Here is a 17,452-nt window from a genome sequence, read left to right as displayed (position 1 = left end):
AGCTGGCACGGTTGTGGGGAGAGGGGGAGAAGGCAAAAACTGGGTAGCAAAGGAAGCCTACTAATTCTCAGCAGGACACGTGATCTGGCAGAATGAGTGCAGACTGGTGCAAAGAATTATGAACTCCAGGTGTCTGGTCCTGCTATCAAGTTTATGATACTTTGCTGGCAATATTAAGTTTAACCATGTATAACAAATGTACCTTTATTTCCTATGAATGTGATCTTTGACCATTTATAAAACTATGTAACTGAGGACCATTAACTTAAGACAATTTTATGCTGCTCATTACTTAGCCTAGAAGAATGTTAACGCCATGGGATTTTATAGGATTTCTGAAACGGCTCATAACATACCATGTTCAGCAGCTGGCGAAGCATTTCTAATGGAATGTTAAACTCCTTGCTGTTAATGCCATTAAACAGGGGTGAGACTGAGAAGCTGGAACTGATTGTCGAGAAGTAATAATTAGGATCCACTGCACTTCCGTCAGGTAGGTAGGAGCCTGCTCGTAGGTTAAGGGGGAGAAAATGCAACAGATGTATTCAAAAGGTTCACCACATTGCCCATGTGACCCACCACCTGATAAAGAACCAACACAATTGGCACTTAACACTGACAGCCTGATTGAAGCCCATGGGGGCAGCATTGGCTCAGTTTGTCTGTAGACTGCGAGCATGCAGAAAGACAGTGAGCTGGATACCCCTACCCCAACAACATTTTAAATCACTAACTTCCACTGAGAATAATAATCTCATGCACTGGACACCCATCTGGTACTTGAAGGGCTGCCGCTTGCCTGTATGAACTTGCTGATTCTCCAGAAATTACCATCTGAGACTTCCTCATTTCACATATAACCCCTACGTTGCCAATTGAAGTATTCCCTGAAGATTCAACTGGTTTAACTTCATACTAGCACAAGCCACACAAGAGAGAACCAGCGTGGTGTGGTGGTTAAGAGCAGCGGACTCTAATCTGGAGAACTAGGTTCGATTCCCCACTCCTCCACATGAAGACTGCTGGGTGACCTCGGGCCAGTCACAGTTCTCACGGAACTCTCTCAGCCCATGTGGAGGCAGGCAATGGCAAACCACCTCTGAACGTCTCTTGCCTTGAAAATCCTATGGGGTCACCATACGTCAGCTGTGACTTAATGTCACACACATACAAGACACACAGGTTCTTTTTCCCAACTTTCGATTATTGCTGTTCAGGTTTTGTAACTGTAAAAGATCAGAGTTTCTCATTTGAAATTTTAATAAATATAATCCCATCTCATTTTAGATGACTTTCCTTAATCTTCTGAACTATGCTTCACCTAATACAGTAAAAGATCTTTGTTACTGAGCTAGCAGGGAATGAAAGATTTTTAGAACATATCCCTTTCTTGTCTCATAAATGATGGAAACAGATCCTGCCATCTGAAGCTGTTCACTGAGAAGCTGGCCAGTGAGGATTACTTTCAAGGAAATATTCTTGGGAGTGCTGCTGTCCAATTAAACCCTACAGATAGTTACTCAGCAGGAAGTCCCACTGAGTTCAGTGAGGCTTACTCCCAAGTAAGCAGGCACAGGATTACAGTCTTGATGTCAAGTGTGTAGTGATCAGCACCTATGACCTACAGCAATGGCCTTCCTGTTGAGCACATTATAGCTTCGGATACGCAAAGCGATGATCTTCACAGATTCAGTGTGACAGCTGGTAAAAGTGCAATCTGTGCTCAAGAATATGCCCACAGCAAAGATCGTCACCCCTAACACCCTTGTCCTACCTGCATCCTAGAGTGTTCATGACAGCAACTTTTATGTGGGGCTGATCTATGAAATCGGTACTCAAAGGTTTTTTTTAAACAAAAAATACGCCCTAGTCTAAATAATCCTATACGAGAGAGTAAAACTGTACCTTCAAAATATTGCGCAGATCCTCCAGGGGAACAAGGAGGAGGAACTCCACGTTCAGGACTGACCTGAAACAGGAAGACAAGCACAACACAGGGACATGTTTCACTTAGTTGGGACTTAGAGGGTCAGAACCCTTGGATACATTCTAATGGTGATGTATTCTTCCAGCGCAAGGAATCTTCCGCTCTTTGAGGCTCCTTGCACCAAAGAAAAGCACAATATTTAGAACAGATCTGCAAGACCCAGCACTTATTCATTAACATCCCCTCCAAAACCAAACAAAACTAACATTAACCATTTCCATAAACCTATCAATAGGCCCTAATTTCCTTAATCCACCTGCAAATATGAAGATGAGGCCCGCATATTATAATTTAAAAAACTGCAACCCAAAATGCTTCTCTGATTTCTCCTGGGGCAGGGGGATAAAATCTAAAAAGAACACCATCCCAAGTCCTACACATTGTTGTACTGGTGTAGGCTGAATTCCAAGGATCGTCGGAGGCTTTTATATCCCTGTCCATCTCTGCCGATAAATATGAACTTCTATGTCCCTCTGATTAGTTCAGGGCACCAATACTTTTGTCTCAACCTCCTCCAACACAGGAGTTTATACCAGAAAAAACAACTCTGTTTCTGGGGAAGTATCTAGAAATGATCTTGTAGATGTGCTCATATTCATTAATGAGAGCATAATCTGGTGATTGTTAGTTAGAAATTGAAAGTCAACCCATAAGCCATTTTACAAATAATTTATACAGGCCTATGGTTAATCTTATTCAGAGAATGTGTTTACACACACCTGAGACATGCTGGAAACGCTGCTGGCCTTCCGCTTTAAGGATCCTTCCTGACAGACAGACAGTAGGGAGTGCGGAAGTATTGATCTAAAGTCATTAAAAGAGCGTCTGCGAATGCCGTCCAGCTCGCTTGGGGCTTTGAGGGAATGAGGAGCAACTTTAGGGAAAAGTTTTGACAGCAGAGACTCTTCAGAGTGGCTGTAGCGTCCAAAGGCTCGGGAAATTCCAATCAGGCATGGCACAGCATACTTGCATAAGTATTCTGAAAAACAGAGGTTGGCCATTTAATTTTGGCTTCTGAAAGGTCATTTGCTTCCTTCTGGAAAATCCTACGCCAATTTGCTAAAAGTATTACTACTGTATGTCTATGTTACAGAGGGAAACAAGCAAACATCAATCTGACCTGGAAGGCTCATGCGTTCAAAAATACAAACACCTTGTTTTTTTGTATTGCAAATGCTGAATGCTATCTTTTGTCCTGCAACTATATGAAGGGAGGAGAGAGAGAGAGTAACTGAGTTTTACATTTATTGTAATGAAAGAGGAGAAGCACCAGGAACAGAGTTTCCCATACCTTTATCCTGGATTTGTGGAGACTGGCACATTCCCAGCAGGATCTGCATCATTTGCAAAATTGCCTCCAAAACCTGAAATAATCAAGACAGACCTTTTTAAAATCCTCATGCGGAATGAATGAATTGTGCCAGAATGGAAGCTTAAAAGTTTCCAACCATGCAGCAAGCTTTGTATACCCATAGCTGTTGAACCAATTTACATTTCACTATTTAAATTAAATTACTAGATTTTTAAAGCTAATAAAAATCCACAAGCATCAACTTTACAGAAAAAGTGCCAATCTCAGCTCCCATGATTGAAGTATGTTATGGTCAAAAACTGATGGATCAAAACTGGGACATGAACAGCCCCTATATGGATATACCATCCAAGCATATGAAGCTGCCTTATACTGAATCAGACCCTTGGTCCATCAAAGTCAGTACTGTCTACTCAGACCGGCAGCAGCTCTCCAGGGTCTCAGGTAGCAGTCTTTCACATCACCTCCTTGCCTAGTCCCTTTAAGTGGAGATGCCGGGGATTGAACCTGAGACCTTCTGCATGCCAAGCAGATGCTCTACCACTGAGTCACAGCCCCTCCTCATATACATGTTTCATCTCAGTGTATCATCTCAGTATATGTATCATCTCAGTGGAATTCACTACCAGTGGATGTGGTGATAGCCATGAGATAAATGGCTTTAAAAGGGGGTTAAACAGATTCATGGAAAGGCCAACAATGACTACTAGGAATGGTAACTAAAGGGAAGCTCCATATACAGAGGCAGCAAATCTCTGAATACCAGTGCTAGGAGGCAGCATCAGGAGAAGGCCTCAGTCTTTACGCCCTGTTTGTGGGCCCTCCAGAGCAATTGGTTGGCAGCTGTGTAAAACGGGATGCTAGTCTGATCCAGAAGGCTGTACTAATGTTGTCAGGTTAAGTTCTTGTCTCTTCACTTAAAAAAAAACAGATAAGCACTTTTCTTAGAAACAATAACTCAATCAAAAAGAAATATTTTATCATATGGTGAGTTAGAATACTTTAGGAGAACATGCGCCAATGTTTCCAATTTTCAGTTTGCAGGAAGAAAATATGATGGATGACTTGCTTAAAGGTTACCCTACAAATGTAGCTAGAATAGAGCGTTGGGCTTCCCATGATTGTTCCTTCTGCTCAGCGGTGAGAAGGCAAGGATTCCCTCTTCCTCCAAGAGAGAATGGCTCAGGGGCAAAGGAAGCAATATTTTAACAGGGAAGACCTGTCAAGGATTTTTTTAAACCCCATAATATCCAACAGATTAGTTTGTAACAATGTAGCTCAAATATATCTTTAAAAAAATTATCAACATTACTGGTACACATTTGCAAAATATTGCTTATTTTATTAATGTATTGCTTTTTGTAATAAAAAGAGCAATACATTATTCTGGGTCCATCCCTGTGATTTTTTTTTTAATCTAACAGTTCTATCCCACCTGTCCAGGCAGAAAACAGGTTCTCAAAGCAGCTCACAGAAAACAGAAGGAGCAGCTGGAAGAAAAGCGATTAGCAAACTCAGAAATGCATCTCTAATGGAAGAACAGGCGCTCCATTACAAAAGCACTTTTCACAGTACTATCAGGACAGCCATCACTCACCCTGAAGAAGCTGTATGTGAAACAACTTTTGGCCACAAGAAAAGCTTGGCAGATTATCAAGCTATACCATTTGGCACTTATCAATTTAAATGACAAATTATATCCTACACCCTTGTTGGATCAAATGGCTATTATCAGGGGTAGGCTGGCCTTTTACCTTGTCAGGAAGGTTCCCGGGAGCGGGGGGAGAGAAGGCGCTGCCCCACAGGGCACCTGGGGACCAGGAGAAGGCTGAGCCAAGTTCCACCAGTGCTAACAGATTTATAGTGAAGCAAGTTCACACACGGTAAAGAGACTGTCTACTTAAAGGAACAGAAAGTATTTTAGAATGGGCCCTATACAAATTTGTGTGCAAAGGTTTAGGCTGTGCTGTAAGGTATGTTTTTCTTAGCTGAGCGAGAAGAACATTCCAAAGGATTCGCTCCCGACTCTGATTTAAGTGCTTGCAGACAGTGCGAGTTAAACAATAACCTTCTTGGAAGATTACAAATCAGTCAATAAATGTTTTTAGGGACTCTTTTATAGTTGTCGATGCACAAGTTATCCAGCTCTACAAACATTTGCACAGCTTGGGGATTTGAAACTGCTACAGAATCGTGCTTTTCACTCCTTTAGTTTGGGTAAACACTGATTTTAAGAACAGAGGCACATCGGCATCTAATGCACTGCATGTTGAAATCTGCCCAGTTAATTCTACCTGGTCTCTAAGAACACCATCTCTGTAGGCAACATCGGATAACAAGGTCACCAAACAAAAGCTGAAGTTTTCTGCAACAGGAAGCAGGCCTGCAGACACAGTAAAAGACAAACAAGATTATAATTTACCTGCTGAATGCGTAGCAACAGCACTGAAATGCTGCAAATCGCTAATCTTATAATCTCATCAACATCTAATGGCACATCTAATGAAAAGCCAGCAGAAGCTTCTCAACAGGTCAGTGCGTGGCACACATAAGAACATTTCATACTGAAAGTATGGGTGTAGTGGTTAGGAGGGGTGGGCTCTAATCTGGAGAACCGGGTTTGATTCCCCACTCCTCCACATGAAGCCTGCAGGGTTTCTTGGGCATTCTTACTGAAGTCTCTCAGCCCCACCTTATTAACAAGGTGTCTGTTGTGGGGAGAGGAAGGGAAGGTGATTGTAAGCCGGTTTGATTCTCCTGAAAAGGTAGAGAAAGTTGGCATATCAAAACCAACTCTTCTTCTTCTAGGTTCTGTTTGATAAGACCACAGACACAGATGCCCTACAGATAGTCTGCCACGTGCATGGAAGCCACATATATCCCAGCAACTACCATGGGGCTGGGAGAACATTTAAATAAACCTACCACGTGGGCAGGCCTCACATCCTGGTACAAGCGGGGGGGGGGGCGCAGTTCTGTAGTAAATGCCTATACAATGGTCACCAACCATGCAGTGGAATCTGTCTCTCAGCCACAAGGGAGCTACTTGTGGATAAGTGGTTCCCACGTGTCTGGAAGAATTCCTGAAGGATACCTCAAGTAAAGAGTTGCTTCTGATGAAACAATAGCAGAGTGTGTTCATTTCCCATGTATATGAAAGAAAAAATGAAGAGCTATACAAATAGAATATGTATGGCTTTTTTTAGAATACACTGAAAATTTCGTTTCCCCAAACCTTGCCCTCCCCAGGCTCTACCCCCAAATTTCCAGGAACTTCCCACCCAGAGTGGACAATCCTACTCTTCAACTGAATGCATGATGCATTGCCACTCCCCCTTTCCAACCAAATTTAAAAAGGGGGGGGGAAGGGCTTCCAATTTTACAAACAAAATGTGGATGTGCTTATTTATGTGTTCAGAGAGTTATAGTTAACAGCATTAGAATACATCACATAAAGAGAGAGCACGATCGGTAACTATTTTCCTTCTGACAGAAAAGGAGTTAAAGTGTCACCTCGGCCTTTCCGGGAATTGCTTTCTTCTATCCACTGCACTTTGGAAAGGCCCCTCAACAGCCGGAGAAGGTAAGGAACGAGGGTATCTTTATGCTGCAAGGCAAGAGGACATTTTCAAAGAACAACATAGTAATGTGAATGAAGATGTGAGGTGAAGAACAATAACTCCATTAAGAGTACGGCAACTCTGAGGATTAGTCCCATGAAGTTCATACACTGTAAAAGCCTCACCATCTAATTAAACCTCATGCTATAGAGCAGATTAATGCATTCCGGTCTAGCCAGTAAGAATATGATCGTTCTGCTGAAGCCAACTGTGTGCCCAGCTTTTGACATTCTGTATCTTGATTGAAATGTGACATAAAAGGAATTGCAATTGAAACCATTTTAAGCAGGGCTGGCATCAGCATACCCTGGTGTGGGGCAGCTGCCAAGGCCTAGGGCTCCTGATGGGACCCACAGATGCTGACCCCCATGAACACACCTCTTTTGCCACCCATCTGCACCCTTCTCCAGCTGTCTGCTTGAACTGCTCTGCCACCACTGCTTCCAGCTGCCCAGCATCACTGGAGAAAGGCATGTGGTGCTCAGTGGCGAAGCTGCTAGTGGTCATGGCCGCCACACTCCCAGCTGCATGCACCACCTAGTGCTGTCGGGGAAAGGGTGTTCAGATTATGCAGGCAATTGAGCATGAGCAGTAGGAGGGCTTATGAATGGGAGAAGTGGGGGTGGAAATGTATGGAGGAGCTGGTGCTAAGCAGACAGAGCCCCTTGAAACCTGGAACCAGCCCTGATTTTAAGACCAACATTTGAAACTCCTGTATGTATTCTGCTCCTTCTACTGATTATTGCACAGTCTTCATCAAAGTATTGCACAATAGTTGAAATGTTCGAATTTTCACATTCACAGTCAACGGGCAAAGCATTCCATGAGAGGTGGCCCACTCATTAGGCAGACCTAGGCAACTGCCTAGGGCACTGAGGCAGGGAAGGGGGCACTGATGCAGGCTCAGCACACACACACACCCCAGGTGCACAGCTTAGTCAGCAACAGTGCTGGAGACCAGGGTGCGCTTACCTGATCTTGCCATCCACCATCCTCAGCCTGCCCTGCCCTCAGTCCCGCCTCTGTGACAGAGGTAGGGAGGAAAGAAGAGGAGGCAACCGCTGGCTTCACGCCACCCACCTAGTAGCAGCTTCTTGCCTGCCTGGCTCCACATACACTGATTGCAACTGGGGGGAAGGGAATGACACAACACCCAGTTTGTAACAGCTCTGTGCGCACCTGGGTCATCTCAGGGGTGGTGCCAAAGTCATGGGCTGCCCAGGGCACCCAAAACTCTTTACTCTGCAGCCACAGGTTACGAGAACATAGCTCCTTCTGTGTGAGTTGCTTTTCTCTTGTAGCTGGGGAAAGGAGCTTCCTTTATCAACCCCCCCCCCACCACCACAAGGGCCCATTTTGTAAAGTAAACATATGTTCAGAACATTGTGCAAAAGCAGAGAGAGGGTAGGGAAAATGTTTCAGTGGGGAAGCAACTAACAGAAAAGAGTTAAGTGCTCCGTTTCTTCAAGCAACATTCAGTGCCCCCTACCAAGGATCTTTGCAAAGAAAACCGGGCCATCAGAGTTTCATTACAAGCAGCTGCACAGTGTCATGTATCATATTCCTTTGGCAACCAATGGACCAGTGGTTCTGTTTTTCAGGTATAAAGCCCACAATCCCATTAACCAAGGAACAGGTCAGCCAGATTTCATGGCAGCTATTCATGCACAATAAAATGTCCTTCCACTGCAAGGAACATGTAACCCAGCTACACTGGTGCAACTATATTTATTGGAAGAACTTTAACAGACATTTCTATTCAAAAACACTCAAGGCTTACAATAACAAAGTGTGTTATACAAACACACACACAAATCTTAATAAATTAAATTATTGTAGGCAAGTCTTTAGATTGTCCTTGAAGGCCAAAAACAAATAGTACCAACTACACCTCTGGGGTAAGGGAAGGCTGGGGGAAAGCTGAAAAAGCACTTCATGAGTACCTGCCAACCTGACATCTGATAACATGGGCTCCATGGATGTAGCTCATTTGTACACAGATGATGTGAACAGAGATATGTGGGAGAGGCTTCTTCCAAGCGGCAAGTTTAATCAGCATCCTACCCACAATGGCAGAAAGGGGATCCAATATCACATCAGAGTGAGGGTGCAGCTTAAAAATGTCCGTATTGCCTCAAAATAGAAAACTAACAACAATGTACAAACAGCAGGAAAACATTGCTTCCATAAGTGGAAATACCCCCATCAACACATCCCACAACTTACCTCTTACAGATTACCCTCTCAAATGAAAACATCCTCAAAACACAGGTTTGGCCTCATGCTAAGAGAACAGGTCCCCCTAAACCCAGTACAGCACTGTAAGTATCCTTAACTAGAGAAGCAAAAGTAAGTAAACTAATCCAAGGTAAGTAAACTAAGCCGTACAGCATCTGCTATGCATGCACAAGGTGGTCCCAGGTTCAATCCTTGTGATCTCAGTTTAAAAGGATTACTAGCAAATGGTGCAAAAGAGCTCTACTGAGACCTCAGAAAGCTGCTGCCTGTCAACATATTCAAGACTGACCTTGGTAGAACCATCATCTGACTCAGTATAAAGCAATTTCTTAAGTTCAGCATGACTGCAGAAAAAGGATAAGATGGGGAAGGGAAGGAAAGGATACAGATTTGCTTATAAGCAGGAGTACAACACCATTACAGAGATATGACTAGGTTGCAAATGGCTTGCGCAACAAGAGCATTTCAGAAGATCAGTAAAGTCATCTACAATGGTAGGTGAAAGGCAGGGTAAAAGTGAGTGGTGTCAAATAACCGAAGGGACCTCCCCATGCTTGATCTCGTCTAGCAACCTGTACGTGAAAATACTGTCAGCCATCATTCACAGTTTGATTGTTCTTTTGTAGACCACTTTGAATTCCTATTGTATGGCATGGGAGGCCTCTTGAAAGGCTTCCAGATTAGACACGAATTCTCTCTTCAATTCTAGACCATTATACAGAGCAGGTGAAGCGAAGGGAAACCAGTCTTCCATGGCATAATAGCAGCAAATGCCTCAGTGAAGCGGAGCACCCACAAACCTACCAATGCTGTTTCCTTATCTAGCAAGGCTTCCCCTTTCTTTTCTCATTGCCACCTCACTGCACTTGCATCTGTGTAGAAGTTAATGACCTTTAAATCAGGGTTCTTCCACGCAGATTGCTCTAGTCTAGAACAAGCTCCAGTGCTTTTCTCCTGTATTTTTCTTTTCTCTGAATAACTTAAACTGTGTCCCATGGTTCAATTTCAACAATTACTGTTTTTTAATAATATGTTGTAAAAAATTCAAAGCATTCTTATTAACTGACAGGAATCTGTTTCTGTTTAGAACCCATTTCTCTCCGAACAAGGAGTTTACTCAGTTGATAGTTTGAAAGCTTACATACCCCTCATGGTTGTCCCTTTATTTCAACAAAATGCCCATATTTCACATCATAACCAATCCACACAGTACAATACCACATTTTGCAAAGCACCTCACGGTTGTATCTGTTTATGGACTGATGGCCATAATTCCAGATGTTCCTTTCTTCTAAAGTTTTGTTTACATATATACAATTTCCTTATTCCCTAAACATTGCAGCCTACTGAATAAAACCTAAGATTTCATCTACTCTCCATCAGTGCTCAAGCATAATTTATATGAATATCTGAATAAGAAATTGCTTTATATCGAATCAGACCATTGGTCAATCTAATTCAATATTGTCTGCTCTGACTGGCAGCACCACTGATCTTTCCCAACACTTATTTCCTGAAATCTTTAATGGAAGATGTCATGCAAAGCTTCTGCTCTACTATTGAGCCACAGCTCTTCACCTTTCTTACCCTTCTCCTCCACAACTCCATCCCTTCCATATAATCCCATGAGTTGTGAAATAATAAATTCTAAAATGATATACATGGGCAGTATTATGGAAAAAGGCTTGTGGCCCCATCCCCCTCAATGCTGGGTTTCTACCTTCCAACAGATTATAAAGATCATGGTAATCATCCAATTCAATCCCATGAGCCACATAAAACCATCCTTCAAACAGTGTAATCCTAAACAGAGTTATAGTCTTCTAAATCCACTGACTTCAATGCACTTGGAACGGTGTAAATCTGCTAATTCGAACAAAATAATCAACTACCAATATTATACAACTTCCTTACAAGACCGGTTACACACTGCCCAAGTGAGGACAAGAAGATAGCTGTTTAGTGATATAATGTTGGGTTAATGATTTATTTCCACTCTTAAAAAAATTTATGGACCAGACCAAATAACTTTTTTTAAAAATCAGATGCCTACTTCCTAAAGGGAAGCATTTCTGAAAACCTAGTTTCTGGTCAGGGATAGGGAATATGAACTATCCACAGTTCGAAAGCTATACGCAAGCTTTATTCAAAAGCATTTCTGCTATGACAGCTTTTCCAGCCAGATATTGTAAATGTAATAAGTGTGTACCTGTAGATCAGACTCAATAAGAAAAATTCCCAAAGCAATCACGGCATCTCTGCGACGCTCATCCAGCTGGAAGATCCCATGGATATCTACTGGACACATGCATAGTAGTTTCTGTACCTACAGTGAGGGAAACCAATAGTGAGAGAATCTTTATTGTAAAGATCAATATATAATGCCACACTTTTGTCATCATCTAAAACAGCTAAGGGAACAGTATGCTAACACAATGCAGAACACTGGAGTCCAGAGCCACTGGACAGATGGGAAAATCCTTTATAAACACATGCAGCACTTACATCCTGTTGAGTTTTTTCTTTAAAAAAAGCCCCCTCAGAAGTGAGCCCTGCTCATTCTCAGCTCTAAGTACAGAATTTCTGTTGACCAAAGGTCACAACACAAATGTCCAGTAATCAAGATTTCCACCAAGTTTATTGCATCTGCTGTAAGTGGGATTCGCAGTTTCCTCATTACAATCCAGTAGGGTGCTCCATAAAACTTCTAGAAAGGACTGGACTTTGACATATCCTGAAGGCAGACTTCTTTGAAATAAACATAATACTCGTTATTCTCTATGATTCTGCAACCACGCTAATGATTTCAGCTCCTATGTATTATTTGACAGCCCAGTCATATACGAAACCTAGAGAAAGGTAATGGATTTACTGAGGATCAGATGGGAGCTGGAGATGTAATCTCTCTATACCCCAATGATAAGAACAGATTGAAAGAGTGTGGTTGAGAGAAAAGTGTATTGAGGGCAAGAACGGTGAGTTCTCAGGGAGGGCAAAAGATCAGGTAGAAATAATTTTAGCAGGTTATTGCCTTATCTTTCCTTTTGTTTTCCCCTCATTTGCCCTCCCCCAGCAGCTTGATCTATTTTAGGCTACAAACGCGCTAAGCAAGCAACAGTTTATTTTTACATTGGGTTTTATAATATTATCAGCCCTGATTACAAAGCAAGCTACAGATCCCAAAAAATATAAAAAATTATCTCTCCCAAACTGAACCATTTTCAAATTGAAATGCTTATTTTGTTTAAAGGGACTTGACAAAAACAAGGACCAATGACTCATCCCTATATGGACACTGCTGTCTCTATGCAGACCTGTCAGGTTGAAGGTGTGGAGGGAGGATATGGTTCAATCAAGAACAAGCTTGTTCGCTTTGTAAATAAAATTATCTCTGTCACACACGATGTTGCCATAGCTGTGGCAATGCTTTCTTATTGCACACTATTGCTAAAGAAGGCAATATTTCCCTGGAGGGTGTACCTGATTACATAAAGCTTTACATTGTAATCTTTAAATTAAATAGCAGATTAACTTGCCAGATCAAAGCATTAGGCTCCCTTTTCTCTCACATGATGTTCAAAATGAATTACATTGACTATTTCATAATATACCAAAGAAGTACAAAAAAGGTTAGAAAGCAGCCTAAGGTGAACAAATAAATACATTTCACAAATGAAGACAGAGACATGATTATAACATCCCAGTTCTCACATAAAAGATTACTACCCAAGTCTCTCCTTCCCTTTATATATCACAGGAAGCTGTCTTTCATCTGTTTATCTACTCACTGTGCAATAGCTTTTTCTGTTCTGTTTTAAAAACCAAAATGGGATATATGCTCCCTAGATTAAAGATATGCTAGAAAAATACTGTCATCCTACAGTTTCCCAGACACCCTTGTCATGTTATGCTACACGAAATATTAGGAGGCATGGATTTTAACGGCACTTTCACATGGTTGCACCTCAAACCTATCCTACAACAACAGAGCTCACATGGCACTCTGGCTTCAGCAGAGAAACATGTGCAATGTCCTTTCATCTACAATCTATAATCCTCAAGAGTGATCAGTCAGGAAAGAAAATACCAAGACCACGGTCACACAGCCCGGATAACCTACAAGAACCAGTGATCATTCTTTTTTTAGTTTATAATAACAGCAAGAAAATAAAAATTAAACCGCACTAAGTTAAATGAAGAAGAAGAAGGGGGAAAAAGAAAGAAGGAAAGAAAGGGCGAGAAGAAAGAAAGAAGCTGGTTTTTATACCCGATTTTCTCTACCTTAAGGAGTCCCAAACAGTTTAATGTGTTATTGGATACAGAGAAATGTAATGAAGTTGTGCAATACAGTTTGTACTGTTAGGGTGAGTTCTCAGCTTACCCACAATGAGCTGCTGAATTGCAGAAGTGAGGAGCTGGCCTGAATGATTTATTGCCTTTTTTATGTAATGATTTTATATTGTTAGGTAGTACCATAAACTGATAACAATGAAGTACTTCCTTGGGATGTGAAGATGGTTGCCAGATACCTCCTCTTCAGACGAATGGAGCAAGTAACAATACCCCACAAAACCCATTCAATATCCTTTCAATTGTTTCCTGCCCCCCCTTTCAAAAACTTACAACTGGCATTTGCAATAATTTTCCTGCCCTGGGCAATCAAATTCCTGGGATATTTCCAGCTCTATTCATTGCATGTCTGATTTCATTGCATTTATATTTTGTAATTCGCTTTGAACCTAAGCAAGAAAAGTGGACTGAAACTGACGTAAATAAACACAGAAAAATATTTGCTTCCCCTGCCCAAATTTGAACACAATATCTGGTTTTAAAACCTCACATATTCCTTGGTCATCAAAGCACAACAACAACTGCAAACTTCATCAACAATTTAGGGGCAATTCACTTTTCTCCCCCATTTCTTCCACTTCGAGAATGAAAGAAACCAAGGCATCGACTTGTTCCAAGTCTGGGATGGGAGTTGAACTCAAATTCATGCCCAACACTTGATCCAGTTGGTAAGAAACAGAAAGCCAGGACCGAAGTTCAACTTGCAATTCTCATCCATTCCCTGACCTAATAAAGGGGTTTTTTTTAGTCTTAAACGATCGCCCTTAAAAAGGAAAGGAAACTGACAGAAACAGTGAGCTATGTGAGTTACACATTTTCTGAACTTCTGCACCCTTTATTAGCATTGCTGGCCTTGAACTTTCTGTCTAAATCTGAACACTGGTGAAGGAAAGTGGGGGGAGGGCAAATACTACCCCTATATCCTGCCCTAGAATGGATTGTAAGTTCATCCAGCTGCTATTTGCTCATCTTATGCCCAGAGTGAAACTGTGAGAAGAGGGACATGTGATGCAGAACCAGCACACTGTGCCACCAAAAAAGGGCTTTTTTGAAACCCCTTTCATATCATGCATATACCTGTTTACTGTGCAGCATAGGGGTCATTATTCCCCCCGCCCAAAAAATGATGCATTCTGTGCATTTCTTGGTGATAAAAACAGAGGAGAATGATGTAAATAGCTTTGAGTCTCCATTGGGGAGAAAGGATGGGCATCAATGAAGTAAATGAATAAATAATAGCCCAGGAAGGGATGGGCTAGACATTAGGAAGAATTTTCTAACAGTTTGAGTGGTTCCTCAGTGGAATAGGCTTCCTCGGGAGGTGGTAAGCTCTCCTTCCCTGGAGGTTTTTAAGCAGGGGCTAGATGGCCATCTGACAGCAATGCTGATTCTGTGACCTTAGGCAGATGATGAGAAGGAGGGCATCTTGGCCATCTTCTGGGCCTGGAGTAGGGATCACTGGTGGTGTGTGTGTGTGTGAGGCAGTTGTGAATGTCCTGCGTGGTACAGGGGGTTGGACTAGAGGACCCTGGTGGTCCCTTCCAAATCTATGTATGATTCTATGAGGGAATCAGCATCAGGTCCACTTCACTTACCTACTGTGGTTAAGAGTTGTCAGGTCTCCTAAATGTCATGCCCTGAGATTTAGGGAGAAAAATTTGGATGCTTGGGGCAGTGGGGAGATAGATTGGTTCCGGGGTCTGACAGCACCTAAAGTAACAGGAATAATTCCTGGCTGGAGTTGGCACATGATGACACTTGATTGGCCAGGTTTAACAGTGGGGGAGGGGGGGAAGCAAACAACTATGGATGGCTACCACTTTCTCACCCTCCTCTACTGATGAGCTTCCCAGTATCTATTAACTTATGACAGCTAAGAATGAAGCCTCCACATTTAGAGGCAGTCTTCCTCTGAATACTAGGGACAAAGGAACTAAGGAAGAATCAAGCCGGTTTACAATCTCCTTCCCTTCCCACAACAGACACCTTGTGAGGTAGGTGAGGCTGAGAGAGCTGTGACTAGCCCAAGGTCACCCAGCAGGCATCATGCGGAGGAGCGGGGGAACAAACCCGGTTCTCCAGATTAGAGACCACCGCTCTTAACCACTGCACCACGCGGGCTCAAGACACGTCAACAGGATCTAATCTCTTACCTACACTTTTTATCACTTTTATATTAGGTAGTGATGTAATAATGTTAGATAGGATAAGAATATATTAATTAAAATAGTATTGGGATTAGTTCCGTTAGCAAAGGATTATACAATTTATTTTTAGATGGGAGAGGGGGAAGTCAGTTTGTGATCAATTTAGCAATATTATTTGACTTTTTAGTATTATTAGCATTCTTTAACATTGGATAAGTGTATTATTATATGTTGACATTTTAAATCAAGAAAATAAAAAAAATATTTTATTAAAAAAAAAGACACGTCAACAGGATCTAATCCCTTACCTACACTTTTTATCAATTTTATATTAGGTAGTGATGTAATAATGTTAGATAGGATAAGAATATATTAATTAAAATAGTATTGGGATTAGTTCCGTTAGCAAAGGATTATACAATTTATTTTTAGATGGGAGAGGGGGAAGTCAGTTTGTGATCAATTTAGCAATATTATTTGACTTTTTAGTATTATTAGCATTCTTTAACATTGGATAAGTGTATTATTATATGTTGACATTTTAAATCAAGAAAATAAAAAAAATATTTTATTAAAAAAAAGACACGTCAACAGGATCTAATCCCTTACCTACACTTTTTATCAATTTTATATTAGGTAGTGATGTAATAATGTTAGATAGGATAAGAATATATTAATTAAAATAGTATTGGGATTAGTTCCGTTAGCAAAGGATTATCCAATTTATTTTTAGATGGGAGAGGGGGAAGTCAATTTGTGATCAATTTAGCAATATTATTTGACTTTTTAGTATTATTATCATTCTTTAACATTGGATAAGTGTATAATTATGTTGACATTTTAAATCAAGAAAATAAAAAAAATGTATTAAAAAAAAGACACGTCAACAGGAGTGACACCTGTTCGAGGCGGCCACAGACCCCGCCCCCAACGTGACGTATCCATCCCCTCCCCCCGCGTTCCAGGATGGCGAAGCCCCTCCCCCCGCGCCTCCTCCCCTCCCCTCCCCTCCCGGCGGCTGCACCTTCTCTAGCGGAGCGGGTCTCTGGACGGCCAGCGAGCGGGCGAGCGACAGCACCGTGTTGAAGTAGAACCCCCGCGACGAGCCGGGGCTGCTGGGTTTCTCCGAGCGCGCCGCCGTCACCGCCGCCGCCGTGGCGGCCGCCGCCGTAGCTACGGCCAAAGCCGACATTTTGCGAGGGAGGCTCCGAAGCGCCTCAGAATGTCACTCTCGGCCTCGCATCCCTCGCCGCCGCCGCTCCTCCTCCTCCTCCTCTTTCCCTCACAGCCCGCTTCGGCCGCTCTTCTCGCGAGAACTCCTCTGGCGTTCTCTGCCCCCTCCCCTTACAGCTGACAACCCCACACAGCTAGAACGAGAACACAAGTCGGCGCTTCCGCTGTGAGAACCGCCCCCCCCAAGGAGAAGTAGCGTGCCGCGCTATCCTTTGACGTCTCTATGGCGAAGGCCCGCTAGACTTGGCCGGGGATGCGGGAGGGGGAGACGCCGTTCGACTGGTACACCCGGAGAGGCCGATAAGGATGTGACGCGGGTTTCCGAAGGTCTGAAAAGAGGGCAGGTGGCAAACATGGCGGCGCCCTGGGCCGCTTCACTTCCGGCGTTGTGACGTTCCATATGCAAGGCTTGGGGGGGACAAAAACCTTTTAAAATAGATGGTCTTAAACGGTTTGCAATTTTTTAAAAAATTATTATTTCTTTTTATAAAGTTTAAAATATATATTTATTTTGCTACATACATTGTTTGTATAACGTATTCTTTTCTGATTCCCTTCCATCCCA

General features: G+C 42.4%; 1 protein-coding gene across 2 annotated transcripts in view; it reads right to left on the bottom strand.

Annotated features, from left to right (window-relative positions):
- The window catches only part of PI4KA (phosphatidylinositol 4-kinase alpha), a 98,098-nt gene extending 81,252 nt beyond the window's left edge, over positions 1-16,846 (bottom strand). Inside the window, exons 1-8 of one of the 2 annotated variants that reach the window (XM_056859776.1) lie at positions 16,679-16,846; positions 11,367-11,483; positions 6,813-6,906; positions 5,594-5,682; positions 3,279-3,351; positions 2,707-2,966; positions 1,906-1,969; positions 357-508 (exon numbers count right to left, since the gene is read on the bottom strand). In XM_056859776.1, the coding sequence (XP_056715754.1) occupies positions 357-508; positions 1,906-1,969; positions 2,707-2,966; positions 3,279-3,351; positions 5,594-5,682; positions 6,813-6,906; positions 11,367-11,483; positions 16,679-16,846 (1,017 nt within the window). The remainder of the gene's footprint in view (positions 1-356; positions 509-1,905; positions 1,970-2,706; positions 2,967-3,278; positions 3,352-5,593; positions 5,683-6,812; positions 6,907-11,366; positions 11,484-16,678) is intronic. The other variant, XM_056859777.1, reaches the window with a different exon arrangement.
- Positions 16,847-17,452: the final 606 nt, after the last annotated feature.

This window comes from Euleptes europaea, chromosome 13, assembly GCF_029931775.1.
Source record: "Euleptes europaea isolate rEulEur1 chromosome 13, rEulEur1.hap1, whole genome shotgun sequence".
In the NCBI taxonomy this organism is placed as follows: Eukaryota; Metazoa; Chordata; class Lepidosauria; order Squamata; family Sphaerodactylidae; genus Euleptes; species Euleptes europaea.
Note: the sequence above shows the minus strand (reverse complement) of the source record. Positions and strands in the feature narration are given on the sequence as shown.